This window comes from Hoplias malabaricus, chromosome 1, assembly GCF_029633855.1.
Source record: "Hoplias malabaricus isolate fHopMal1 chromosome 1, fHopMal1.hap1, whole genome shotgun sequence".
In the NCBI taxonomy this organism is placed as follows: domain Eukaryota; kingdom Metazoa; phylum Chordata; class Actinopteri; order Characiformes; family Erythrinidae; genus Hoplias; species Hoplias malabaricus.
In genome coordinates this window covers 70,232,556-70,245,918 of record NC_089800.1, presented here as the reverse complement: position 1 = coordinate 70,245,918, position 13,363 = coordinate 70,232,556, and the positions used below count along the sequence as shown (strand labels likewise).

At 36.1% G+C, this 13,363-nt stretch overlaps 2 protein-coding genes across 3 annotated transcripts in view; one reads left to right on the top strand and one right to left on the bottom strand.

Moving 5' to 3' along the window:
* The first annotated feature begins 49 nt into the window (after positions 1–49).
* LOC136711030 (uncharacterized) lies at positions 50–7,729 on the top strand. Its single transcript, XM_066686994.1, has 6 exons — positions 50–1,857; positions 1,966–2,129; positions 2,350–2,570; positions 5,597–5,720; positions 6,638–6,738; positions 6,824–7,729. The coding sequence occupies exons 1-6, from the start codon at positions 276–278 to the stop codon at positions 6,960–6,962; spliced, it is 2,331 nt and encodes a 776-aa protein (XP_066543091.1). The 5' UTR covers positions 50–275; the 3' UTR covers positions 6,963–7,729.
* Positions 7,730–12,479: 4,750 nt separating this feature from the next.
* abhd12 (abhydrolase domain containing 12, lysophospholipase) overlaps positions 12,480–13,363 on the bottom strand; it is a 35,896-nt gene continuing 35,012 nt past the window's right edge. For both annotated transcript variants that reach the window (XM_066672372.1, XM_066672365.1), the window contains one exon: positions 12,480–12,878. The gene's annotated coding sequence lies outside the window, so the exon portion shown is untranslated. The remainder of the gene's footprint in view (positions 12,879–13,363) is intronic.

Here is a 13,363-nt window from a genome sequence, read left to right as displayed (position 1 = left end):
ATGGACTTTATTTTTCAGCACAATGGAATGATGATGTTACCTTAATATCAGCAGCAGTTGCATGTGGAAATGAAGAGATATGCACATATTTACTGCAAGAGCATGCAGACCCTAATAAATTCTCAACAAATGGATTAGCACCTCTGCACTATGCTGCAGGTACACCTGGAGTTCCACTCAGTATTGTAAGAAGATTACTTGCAGCAAAAGCTAACCCAGATGGCCTAACAATTCCATCACCATTGCAAATCGCTGCCACTGAAAACAAAGAAGACATGGTTAAAATACTCATAGAAGCTGGTGCTTATGTTGAAAGAGGTTGTGGGATCAATTCAGATACTGATCATAAAGTTGAGCTTATTATCCATAGGTTAGCTTCAGAGAATGAACGTTTCCAGATATACAGAATCTTTTTTGATTTTACTTTTGGAGTTCACAGACAAAAATCACAATCAGAGGTTTTCAACCTCTGCAAGGAACATTTCCTTAAGGAGCATCCTTCTGATCATGTTACACTATTTGAGAAATATTTTAATGTTAGTGTTCCAGATGCTGAAACATATCGACAAAGCTGCATCAAGTGGTTGAAGGACTCCAAGAGCACTGACCTGTACATCAATGGACTTCTCCAACGCTTTCCCAAAATACCTCATGAATTTAGAATAATAGCACTGAACACCTTAAATGCTGTAATTCGCACAAAGAAAGATATACCTCCCCATGTTCTCAGTGAAACTGTACACATCCTGATTAAATATGTACAGCCTGCAGGGATCCCTCAGGGAGAAGCATTTAATATTCTGTTACTTAAAATCCTGTGTGTGGTTGTGGAGAAGTCCTCAAAGCTTGATCCTGGCAGTCTTGAATGTTCTGTTCTTGAGAATATATGCAGTGGTCTTCTGCCTCTCACAAAGCCTAATTATTCACCTGAAATCAGCATTTTAACTTACTCTTTGTTAGCTAATCTTTATGAGTTTATCCCTAAATATATTATTTCATGTGGAATATCTTCAGTGCCTGACAGGGTACTTGATGCTGCAGAGATACGGACAGATGATGTTATTAAGGAGAAACTGCAAAAACTGAACACAGACCTCAGTAATCCACAATTTGCAAAGGCCTTAGATAGTTTATGTGAGGGATTAGAGAACTTGTCATCAAGCAACAGGAAAAAGAAGAAGAAGAAAAAGAAGCAGAAGAAAGTCCAACAAGAGAGTACCTCAAACAAAGAAGAGGGACAAGAAACAAATATGCATGACAAGTATGCATCCTCAGATGTAGCCATGACTTCAATTGAAGAGTCAAATTCCAGTGTTCAGCCATTCACATCAGATACAATGAATCCAGCTATAACAAGAAAATGGCACCAAATCAGCCAACGTTGGAGACCCAAACTAGAGAAACTTGCTAACATGAATCAAAGTAAAGTTTATAGGCTGGGAAATCTTAAAATCGGTAAAGGCTCTGAATTCCAGATAGCTAAAGGAAGTGATGGAACTGAAGTTTTTCTCGGTCTGAGGGATGATGGCACTGAGGTGGCTGTCAAACGAATGCTCAAGTCTAATTATCAAGACCTCAAAAATGAAGAGGAATTTTTACAACTTCCAGAACTTGACAGTCCTTGGATTGTACGCTATGTGGACTTTGCAGAAGATGACCACTTTGGATATCTTGCTCTTCAGCTTTGTGAATATACACTTGAAGAATATATCCAAGAATATTTGCCAGAAAAACGTTGTGAGCAGTTGGCTGTCCTGAAGAAAATGGTAAAGGAGGTGCTGCGTAGCCTTAAAGTTCTTCACAGTGAAGATATTAAGGTGCTTCATCGGGATATTAAACCCCAGAATGTTCTGATTGGTAGGAGCCATTCTTGATGTTCTTAAGCTCTCATATTAAAATTCAAGTAACAGCATTAAGCCATTAAACCTGTATATTTTTGCAGTAATATGGTTTTTATTTATACAGATATAACCGGGAAAGCAAGACTAGCTGATTTTGGTATAAGTCGGAGACTGAACTTGGAACAAACGACTTTGCGCACTAGTGCTGCTGGAACAAAGCACTGGAAGGCCAGGGAGACAATTGAAGAGGACAGTAACTGTGCATACAAGAGGAGTTCTGACATTCAGGTAATATCTTCTGATATGATTTTTTTTCTTTGCAACAAATAAATGAACATAAATATTGCTGTTACCCAGGGTCACTAATTTAAACAATGCAACTTTTAATCAGTTCTCTGGGACCAAATATTTTATTTAACAGTGTGTGTACATACATGTATGGAAGGCAGCTACATTGGTGCTTTGCAGAAAAAACTGGTGTAATTGTTAACTGTTATGCCTGCTTTAGGTTGCAGGAATGTTAGTGTACTACATCCTGTCTCAGGGAAACCATCCGTTTGGGACAGGTGCTCGTTGTGAAACTAACATTCTTGATGGGAAATACTCACTGGAACATCTCACAGATGACATGGCAAAAGACCTGGTAGAGTGGATGATCAGTGAAGATGTACAGAAGAGACCTAAAGTAGAGGAGACCCTTGTTCATCCCTTTTTTTGGACAGATGAAATGTAAGACATTCGAATGTTTGACCTCTTAAATAAGTGATTGAATTTTAAAAATTATGAATAGTTTTTAATTCTAATTTATCTTCCTGGTTTATCTACCATTCTGCAGAGTTTAGTTCGAGGCATTTTCTAAAACAACAGGTCAAAACTAAAGGCATTCAGGTGCATCACTAATATGCTGAAACTATACTCTGCAGGGTTGTATATCTCCAGCATGACATTTGTATTCCTCTGGTTTAGAATATAGGTTTTATTCTTGCAATTAATAGGTTGCTTTCAACTATTTACTGTTCAGTTTCACAAGGTCTAATAATCTTACTGATTAAATTTTTTATAATATTTATAAAACATGGCTTTAGTTAGTGCATATGTTATCTATAGAAGTGGATGTCTAACAAACTTCTGCAACCAAATAAAGATAAAAAGTTCTTGACTTTGGAAGTAAGACACAAACGCATGATCAGACTTCAGTTTGTTAAATGGAACCCCAGCTGGTAACATGTCTTAATATGATGGAATACAGCTACGTTGTTATATAATGCAACAATAATTTGTTTAATTCTTTGTGAAAATCCCAGGTCGGTCGTCATTGTTGTTGTTGTTGAGGTGCACAATGGGTAGTGATGTGAAATGGTTACTGTAGTAGTAGACATTTGCTCTGGAACATACATGAATAATGTTCAGCCTCTTCAGTTAAAGCCAGAATGCATCATTTCTGAAAATCAATCGACACCCCAGAGAAGTCAAAATAATGATAAGCAGATACCTCTGGAGAGTGGGGAAACGGCTGGTGTTGTTGTGGAAATTGTGTGCCTATGTAACAGAGAAACACTTTATAGTGTGCTGTACACCTACCGAGTGCTGGACTGTCCGTTGTTGCGCCGCAACTAGTGATTCGTCTGATTCTTCCATGACCAGTGTTAGGGGTAACGCGGTACAAAGAAACTTGTTACAGTGATGTGATTACTTTTTTCTGTAACAAATTACTGATAATTATTTTGTAATCACATTACCCTTATAAAATTAACAAAGACTATGTTACTTCGTTTCTCATATTTTCTATAAAATAAGATTTTTTTTATATTAATAAAATATTTAAAATCATTTTTTTCCTGCATGCACTAACGCCTCGGCACAGCTGACTGCACAGTGTCATGTGACTTAATTTGAGGAGCCCAGCGCAATCACAGATAATATACAACAGAAAAGGAGAATGTATGTTTCCACAGATGTGTGTGCTTGTGAGAAACCAAAAATATAACTATAACTACTGTTACAGAGGTGAGTGAGCAAGAAGCTTATTCTTCGGCAGTGGATTCTGAGTTTTTTTTTTTTCGGAGCATAGATTTAGGCAGCTCCGTGTAAGTTTAAAAAGAGCACCTTGAAGACTTTGTAACTTTTAATTTATGAAATATTTTTTTAAGACAGCTTTTGTTAATTCAGTTGTAAAACTTAGAAACATGCTTTAGATTTTTTCTTTAATTGGACTATTTTATATTCGTTAAAATACATACAGGCTTTGTCAAAGTAAACAAAGAGTAACATCAGGTATTGTGAAAGAAATATTTAATGTTGCTAATACCGCTCTATATTCCTAAATAAACTATAGAAATAACTATTGTATTTCATTTGGGTAAATTCCAGATTTGTTACTTGAATAAAATCAATTGTATATCTGTATAGGTTATATCTGTATATCTGTATCAATCTGTATAGGTTTTAGAATGTAACCTAAAATGAGGTTTGACATTATATTTTCCAGGATGTAATTGTAGTTAAGTAGTGAGTAATCTGTAATTGGGCGGCACGGTGGCGCAGCAGGTAGTGTTGCTGTTGAGCCCCATTCTGGATAACAGTGTGAGGAGTTTGGTGTGTTTTCCCATTTTTCAGGTGGGTTTTCACCCACGGTCCAAAAAACACACATTGGTAGGCGGATTGGTGATTCGGAAGATTGTCCATAAGTGTGAGTGTGTGTGTGCCTAGCCACTGGAATGCTTCACGTTGTAGAACAGGTGTTATAAGCCCGGATAAATAAAGTAAAAGTAAATGTATTTACTTTTATATTTTTGTTTTAAATAATTTCTGTAAAGTAATTTAAGCTGTATTTATGTATGAAAGCTGCTATACAAATATTGCTATTGCTGTTATTATTTTACAGGCAAAAATCATTTGCTTATTTTTCAGAATCTTTATATGCTTCATGTGTTTCTATTAATTTTGCCATTTTGAGAACCTACAATACAGTACAAAAGGGAGTTACCATCCTTTACTTTTAACTTTTAGTCAAAATAGTGATAACATTGCAAATTATTATAAGTAAATAAAAAAAATACAATTTGTTAATCAAAGTATTCTCTGTATTCTCAGAACAATGGACAGGTCACAATTTCTTTGAGAATTTTAAAAAAATTATCCTGTAAGAAGCAAAAACTGTAGTAATTGGCAATTAGTGGAGCAATAGAGTCCTTTTAAAAGATATGTAGTTGCTGAGGTTCGGTGTACTTTTTTTTTTTTTCATTTCATGTCAAATCTTTGTCTTACTGGAATTCTGTGAAGCTGCTTTGTGACAACATCAGTTGTGAAAAGCGCTATACAAATAAATTTGATTTTATTTGATTTTTGTTGTTGTTCCAAAAAAAAGGACTTGTTCGTAATGGCTGTTTCAACAGGAAATTAATAAAGGGTGGTCTCTGACTAATGTACAGTATTGTATTTTGATTTTGTTGGATTATTAATTGCAAACATAATCATTACTATTGTAGCTGAGCATAAACTGTGAATAGCATCTTGACAGCTTCAGAAGTCTTTAATACTTGAAAGGGAAGCAGTGAGTTCTCACAGGTTCTATTATACTACTGACAATAAATAGATAAGTCTTTTCATGCAACTCCATTAACATAACAGCTAATTTAAGAGATCAAATTTAAGTGTCTCCATACACTTAAATATTCAGTTTTATGTGATAATCGTGTATTGTTTCTTTACATGAATTCCATATTACACTTTGGCATACTTTCATATGTTATCAGGAGAGTGGAGTACTTAAAGAAAGTGGGGAATGTGAATGAGGTGGAGAACTGCCGTGCTCCTGATGAAGAGCTACTTCATGCCATTGAGGAAGTGGGGAAAACCTTCTCACAGTGGAAAACAGAAGTGCGTCTGACCAAAACTCATCAACCGCTTATTTTACCACACACTTAGAAATTAGGGATCTACAAATGTTCTTTATTAAAGGAAATGGTTCTATATAGAACCCTGAACACTTGAAGAATCTTTTGCTTGATTAAAGGGTTCTTTGCGTTATGGAGGAGTTCTTCACATTGATGAAGAATGTTCTATTGATGGTATATATAGCACCTTTTAGAAAAGGGTTCTATAAAGCTTCAAAAGTAGTTTTTGTGTTGTAACAAGCTTGACATTATAGAAGAACCCCTTTTGGTGCTGTATAGAACCCTTCTTCCCAAATAGGTTATAATCATCTATAGCACATTCTCCATCAATCTGCAGTTCTTCGAGTGTTAAGAGTTGTATATAGAACCATTTTCTTTAATAAAGTATATTTAAAACTTAACATTGAGTTTGAAAATGTTGATTAAAAAAACATGTATAACCATCAATATATTTATGATCTCTGAAAGAGCTATGGTTTCTAATGAATTCAACAGGGGTTACTACTTTGTTCATAAACCTACTATTATTATACTGCCTGTTTTCCTACTGTTTTTCACAATGTCCTCGTCCTAGACACCATCTCTGGGGCAGGGTCATTGTTTTATTAGCTCAGGTTAAGTGTGTAAACCTGTGGAGGCAAGAGGGAGTATGTGAACACAATTGTTGACTTCAGCAGCAGAACTCGCCCAGAATTCACAGAGTCATCATTAAAAAACAAAAATGGGCATGATATAAAATTTTATAAGCAACAGCAGTAAACTTAATATAATAATGCCTCCTGGTCCCATTGTATTTTAGGGGACAATGTTTTAGGATTCAAAGTTGTCAAGGACATTTTAAAAATATCTTGGAAAAAAAAAAAATTTTTTTAAATGAATGTTTTCTGTGTTTTTCCACAGTTGCCTTCTGAGCTTGTGCTAAAACTGGATGGCAAGAAAAAGCCTTATCCAGAGAACATGCTCGGTCTGCTCCGATTCATACGGAATCTGCATGAACACTAGTAAGTTACATTCAACAGCAGAGATATTATCGGTATGAATATTTGTATGAAATTGTATACAACTCATTTCTTCCCATCTTTGCAGCCCTGAGGATGCAGACAAAATAAACTTAATAAGCATTTTCCCTGACCTATTTGGAAAAGTGTTCAAGTTTGCCAAGGAGAAAGGATGGAACAGTAAACCAAGTCTGAAAAAATATCTGAGGTCTGTGCCAGTGATTTGATAACATATCAGCGGAAAACAAAGTCTTAATATAAATTACATAAATAATACGATCTAGTCAGATTTTGAGTTGGTAAAGACAAATGTGATTGTACTGGAAGAAATGGGATACATAACACTTTGTGTGTTCATACTGGCCAGATTCGGTTTGATTAAAACAAACCCTTGTGCGATAGAGTAAGTGTGAATGCTTGCTTTCGAACATTTCATGCAAAACAAACAAGTGGATCGATACCAGTTAAGCATGTGGGTCTCAGTCTGTTTCTAAACACAATCTGATGTGGGTCATTTTAAGTACAGACACTAAATGAGTCAAAGCTAACTTACAAATAAACAAATTATGAATATGAATTTCAAATAAATACAGAGCTGTTTTCTTATGTTGCACTTAAACGTCATGTTTTACTAAAAAAAAAAAAAACAAAAAAAAAACAACGAAATAAAGATTTTTATATTTTTATATTTGTAAATCACATGATTTTTGCCACTGTTTTAGAAGACACACATTTGTGTGGATAGCTGGACCCAAGTGCGTATACATTGACACTCAACAGCTGGTGCTCTGGGTACACTTTACAAGATGTGTCCACACTAGTGTTGTGTAGTATTCTGAAGATATAATCCAACTCCCATTCATGTGCACCAGGCCCCCAGGATTGGCCTTTCAATGCAAGCCACAGGAAATGAGGGGTGGAGAAACGCTAGGACCATCTTGGAGTAGCTCTCCATTCACTCCCATTCATTTTATGGTGTTTTTGAACACTTGTAAAACAGCTCTTCATGTCATAAATAAAATGGACTATGTGGCAGTCTGTTGCTTTTCATTTTATGAAGTCTTGTCATTTTACTTCTTTAATCTTTAACCTTGGAATGACTTTTCAAGTAACATTGTCTCGTGTGACGTTGTAACATTCACATCCTGGTTCTTCACTGAACACCAATTTATTATTATTTTTATTATTATTTTTTAAACATTACTTTGTTTAATCTAATTGATCATATCCACTATAGTAAAAGAGCAGTCAACCTGCTAAATGCAGTGGGAATGACGAATACTCCAGTGCAAGTATAAGTCAGAATTATATAAAGAAATGTAATTTATTGGTAAATTATTTACTGTACTTTGTCATAAAATGTCGAGGATGTGTGATCATAGATTAAGGAAACAGTCAAAGCTAAAACACTGCTGCCTCATCTAATTTTAACAGCAAATCATTTCTTAAAAAAAAAAAAGAAAAAAAGAAACAAGACGCCTATTTATAGATTACCATTAGTAAACGCCATAGGTTGTGTGTTTCATATAAAGAAAGTGTCATTGTGACATTTGAGAGGTGTTAGGACTGTGTTTTGTGTGTTTTATAAAAAGAAGGTGAATACATGATTGAAATGTGTAAATACTATTGTTTTAAAGAAACTGAGACAGATTCATGAGTGTTTCTCCATGGTGTTTGTGTTGAAAAACAAAAAATGTTTTGTTTAATCTAGCGAGTTTTATTTAACCTAGCGCTAGCTTTAGTTTTCTCCGGTAAAGTTGGTTTAAGATGGAAATGAGCATTCAAAGCTGCAGAATAACGCAAATAAGACTCAAACTGACCCATTTAAGGTTAAACTAAATGCGTGAATACGAAAATTAAGAATAAGAAGCAAAGATTACATTTATGGCTGAAGGGAAAATATCACCAACCTTGTTTAGACTAAATTTTTTAAATGTGGATTAGATTCTTGTAAATACAGGAATCTAATTTTCCATTTTTGCCTTTCACTAAGTAGGTAAATGTTTAGTGACATCACATTCAATTGGTTTGTGTGGTTTAAACGGATAAAGTGGAATAACAGTCGCTTCAGCTCTTAAGGTGGAACAGAGAATTCTAGAACCTGGCGATTAACACAGACTCGTAAATGGACACGTAAGGTCGAACAAAATGTTTGACCATTAACACTGTGAATAAGAAACAAAGATCTGCCTCCTAAACAACATTTATGGTGAAAGGGAAAATCAATAAGTAACACCAGACATGTCTATTCTACATATTTAATGTGTATTTTGACAGTAAAGTATTGTAAATGCAGGGAATGGTGGCCACTCGTTCACTTGTTTGCCTTTCTCTTGCGTATGTAGATGTTTTAGTGAAATGATGAACACTTTGTGTGTAAATATGTTCATTGTGGCATATTCTTAGCTATTTTCCTCAAAATGGCAACCTGGTCGAGCTTCACGTCTGTGGAGGAGGAGGTAGGCATATAGCTCTCTCCACTACTTTGAAACTGTTTTATAGTTCAGATTTTAAACGTTTGGTGTCAGTATTACAGCTCCTTTAAACTATAGCCTATGTTACTATTCGTATTATTCATAGCTTGAGGTCCATAGGCTGTTTGCAGATGATATCACTGCAAGTGCAGATGGAGGGAAGGAAGTGATCTTAAACAATTTGATGTCTATGAGACATTCTAATAAAGCTTGTATTTTAGGTCGTTTACAGTTATGATAAAAATAATGTCAATTGATAAATCACAAGGAACACGTATCAAGCACCAAACTGTGTTGTTCACGAGGGAGAAACGTGTAAGAATTTAACAGAAAACAGGCTTAAGATAATAGCATGAGCACAAAACGTTTAAAATTGTCATGTAGTCGTGGTTCAATAGGGATATATGACATATTAGAAGGTTAATGGACTGTTAGGCTGGTTAAGGTTGGTATAAAGGGAACATACGGAAAATGGAGATAGTTACACTTCAACTGAACACACCGGGCAAGATCAAGACTCTTTTGCCAAGTGTATTAGTGTATTCATTGGATCGGTGTGTGCCTAGGCCCTGGCTACAGGGCTATTGCCCCAGGACTTTTCTAATTTAAATTAGCAAAATTGCACAGGTCACACTGTTTTTCTTTTGTTTGTTTATTTATTTATTTATTTATTTATTTATTTTTTGCCCGAGAACCATCTTGTACCAAATTCAATACATTTCAAAAGGAATCCCTCCTAACAGCCAGGTACATTTAATGTCCCCTTCCCGTAGAGGTGCTGTTCCCTTCTCTGGCTGTGTGTAAGATATGCTCAATTTGAGCCAACATGGAGAAAGCGCTATCGTTGCGGATTCAAAACACAAAATGTATTATACTAGGGTGACCATATTTCAGGTTTTTTTCCTCAAAAAAGAGGACACATGTTGGCAGCACAAATGCTTCCATAACCGTGCCCCTGTGCTGCTGAATTTAATACATAAACAGATACTCTAACAAGATAAATAACAAATGCCTTTTTGGACAGATTCATTCCAACATTTGGCCCTAAGCAACAGTATAAAATAATATTTTTGTAATTTCTTGACAGTTTATTATCAGTGAAACCTGTTAATTTTGTACCAAACTTCAGAATGATCATGACAGAAACTGATGAGCTTACGTTTTAACTGTGTTTTTTAAACGTTACTCTAACCAAGCACCACGTTTTATCAACCAGAAGTAATACAGACTTGATAACTGATCAGAGCATCGCTGGGATCCAGACATTTATGTAAAATACGTATCTACATTTCATATTTTATAAGGTCTGTCTGATAAAACGTGCTGTACGTGAGAGCTATAATTCAGTCTCTCCCCTGTTCCCCTTTAATGATCCGGAGAGTTGGTCTGTTTTCTTCTAAAGTTAATGTTAAACAGAAAAAGATGTAACTGGATGAACTCGTCAGAAGGTCAGTAAGGGTCAGGTGTGTCCGTGTATTTGTGTCGTTAAAGGGACAGAAGTGACGACTTTCCGTTTTGTAAAATATAGAGCAGAAAGTGAAAGGCTCGTGTGACACAGACACGCGTCCAAATACGAAGAAGAGACTATGATTAATTACCTTAATAACTTTCAATCCATTTCTGTTCGCGGCTCCAGTAAAACACAGGGATGTGGCGCGGAGCGGAGCGCGGCTGAAAGTGATGTAAGCACAAGAAGGTGCGCGCGGCGAAGTGTGTCCCATTCCTGCTCTGAGCTTCGAGCCCTTGAACACTTGATCCCGACGCGCCCCTTTTGCTCACCTACAACAACGTCATCATACGTCATCAAAGTGCACACTTAAAGATAGTTATATGCTAGTTATCTTTTCATTCATTCATTCACTCATGGGCGGAAACCGGAGCACCCGGAGGAAACCCACGCAGACACAGGGAGAACACACCAACTCCTCACAGACAGTCACCCAGAGCGGGAATTGAACCCGCAACCTCCAGGTCCCTGGAGCTGTGTGACACTACCTGCTGCGCCACCGTGCCACCATTATCTTTTCATCTGGGGTTTTTAGTAGTTTTAATAGAGGGTTTGCTAGCTGTTGTGTGAAACATCTGGACCAAAATGGAGGACTGTTTTTAACCACTGATTTCTAGTTTTGTTTACAGCCGCGCTTTTCCACAAGGCAACTTGAATTCCGTGCGCCACGGTAGTGTAGCAGGAAGTGTCCCAGTCACACAGTTCCAGGGACCTGGAGGTTGTGGGTTTGTGGGTTTCCTCTCACGGTCTAAAAAGCATGTTGGTAGGTGGATTAGCTACTCAAATGTGTGTGTCACCCTGTGAAGGACTGGCACAATTTCCTGGGTGCGTTTGGACCTACCGCAACACTGAACTGGATAAGTGGTTACAGACAATGACTGATGAACTAGCTTTTGATTCTAAAAAGCAAAGCAGCTAATGGCACCAAAACAAACAACTATTTGTGAATCTCTCAACCTGGCCTGTTTCACAGAATGGTGCAAATTATAAATATCTATCGTGACCGCTGTATTACGCCAACATTGGTGTTATTTGTTGTTAAAGCATGTTTTTGTGGTGTCTGGTTTGCAAGGTGTGGTTTCTTGGTCTTTAAAAGGCTGTTCCAAATTACCTGTTGAAAGATGGCCCAATGACTCTAATGGCTTCTTCCTCATATTTGACTTGATTCTGCTACTTTCAATACAGTAATGGCCAGCCATATTTTAAACCATTCTCTTCATGTAAGCACTGACTACACACTGTCAAACAGTATATCTTGTAATAATACTCTGGGAAATGTTCTGGGTCCATACAGTCAGGTTGGATATGAATTTGACAGATATTACGATATTGTAAATATGGAAGCAGCATTTTAGTGGGTTTTAACATTTTGAATCCTCTCTGTATTATACAGGGTCAAAGGTCTAAGGACACCCTTTATTTTCAGAAACAAAAGGAAAAAATGACATACCTAAAGACCCCAGCAAAGAATGGGTGAGGGGGCCTATCTTTTAGGCTATGTTCACAACATGGCCACCATCTTGAAAGCTGCCATATTTGATCAAGGTCAAGTTTTTCCAATGGGAAAGTCATACAGCATATCAAAGAAGACCAAATTTTTCTCAGAAATGGATTGCTGTACCTTTGTTACAATATTTCCCAGAATATGTAAGCAAACAGATTCCAAAATTGTTTTAAGTAAAACAATTCTAAAGTTTAATAGCTGGGCCTTAAGATGACAAAGTTTGAAAGCCTCTGTTCTAATTATACACATAGACAAGGCATGAGTTCAGTCTTTTATTATGTACAAACAAATATCCCATACATAATCCCATATGTGTACAGTAGATTGAGCAGCTTAAAAAACAAAAGCAAAAAGAAAAAACAAACAAAAACTGTAAACCACTTTTAATATTTTGCTAAAAACATTAAGACAAATTTTACAGTATTTTTTTCTAAAATATCTTAAAGATAATTTAATGTAAGCTTCAAAAATGTGTTTGGTCAACTTCAACAAAGGCAGCTGAACAGAATCTGAGCTGAGTGTCAAATCTTTAGAATCTAGGTTATTTTAGTCCCTCAACACTGGAAAAAATCATGGTGCAATAATCTGAGGGGCACAATGTCTTGAATATTTGAGGATTTGTACTTGGGGGATGAGGGGGACAACACCACACACACACCTAAACAAAAAAGAAAACAACTGAAGTTCAAATATATGTGAAGAATTTGAGCAGAACTGCAGGCTAACTCTACTGCTAACGTCACCCACAAGTTGCAACATACATCCACAGGTGGTCACTCAGTGCCATTTGTTGCCTTTTTGGTAAAAAGTATAACATTTTATTTTGTGTACTAAACAGACATGCGCAAAAAGAAAGCTAATATAGTCAACCAAATCACAGCAAAGTTGAATTGCTCTATAATTACTAATTACTTAGTTCTTCAGTTGAACTCGTGATGTGAAAATAAATTTTATATATATATATATATATATATATACCCGTTATACTTGCCTCCCCCCAATTTTAACAGCCATATTTATTTATTTTTTATATGTCACCCCAATTGTCTCTAAATAAACACAGACTATATTAATCAGTGTGTCCCAGTTGTGTATTAACACTAATACCTAATAGCTTTTGCAAATGTAGTATAGTGTCAAAGT

What these genes read in the sequence shown, in the direction of transcription:
- LOC136711030 (XM_066686994.1), top strand. Translation starts at nt 276, where the DNA reads ATGGTTAAAATACTCATAGAAGCTGGTGCTTATGTTGAAAGAGGTTGT. An exon ending in TCTCACAGTGGAAAACAGAA is followed by an intron (nt 5,721 to 6,637) that starts GTGCGTCTGACC and finishes GTTTTTCCACAG; the next exon opens with TTGCCTTCTGAGCTTGTGCT. An exon ending in CGGAATCTGCATGAACACTA is followed by an intron (nt 6,739 to 6,823) that starts GTAAGTTACATT and finishes CCATCTTTGCAG; the next exon opens with CCCTGAGGATGCAGACAAAA.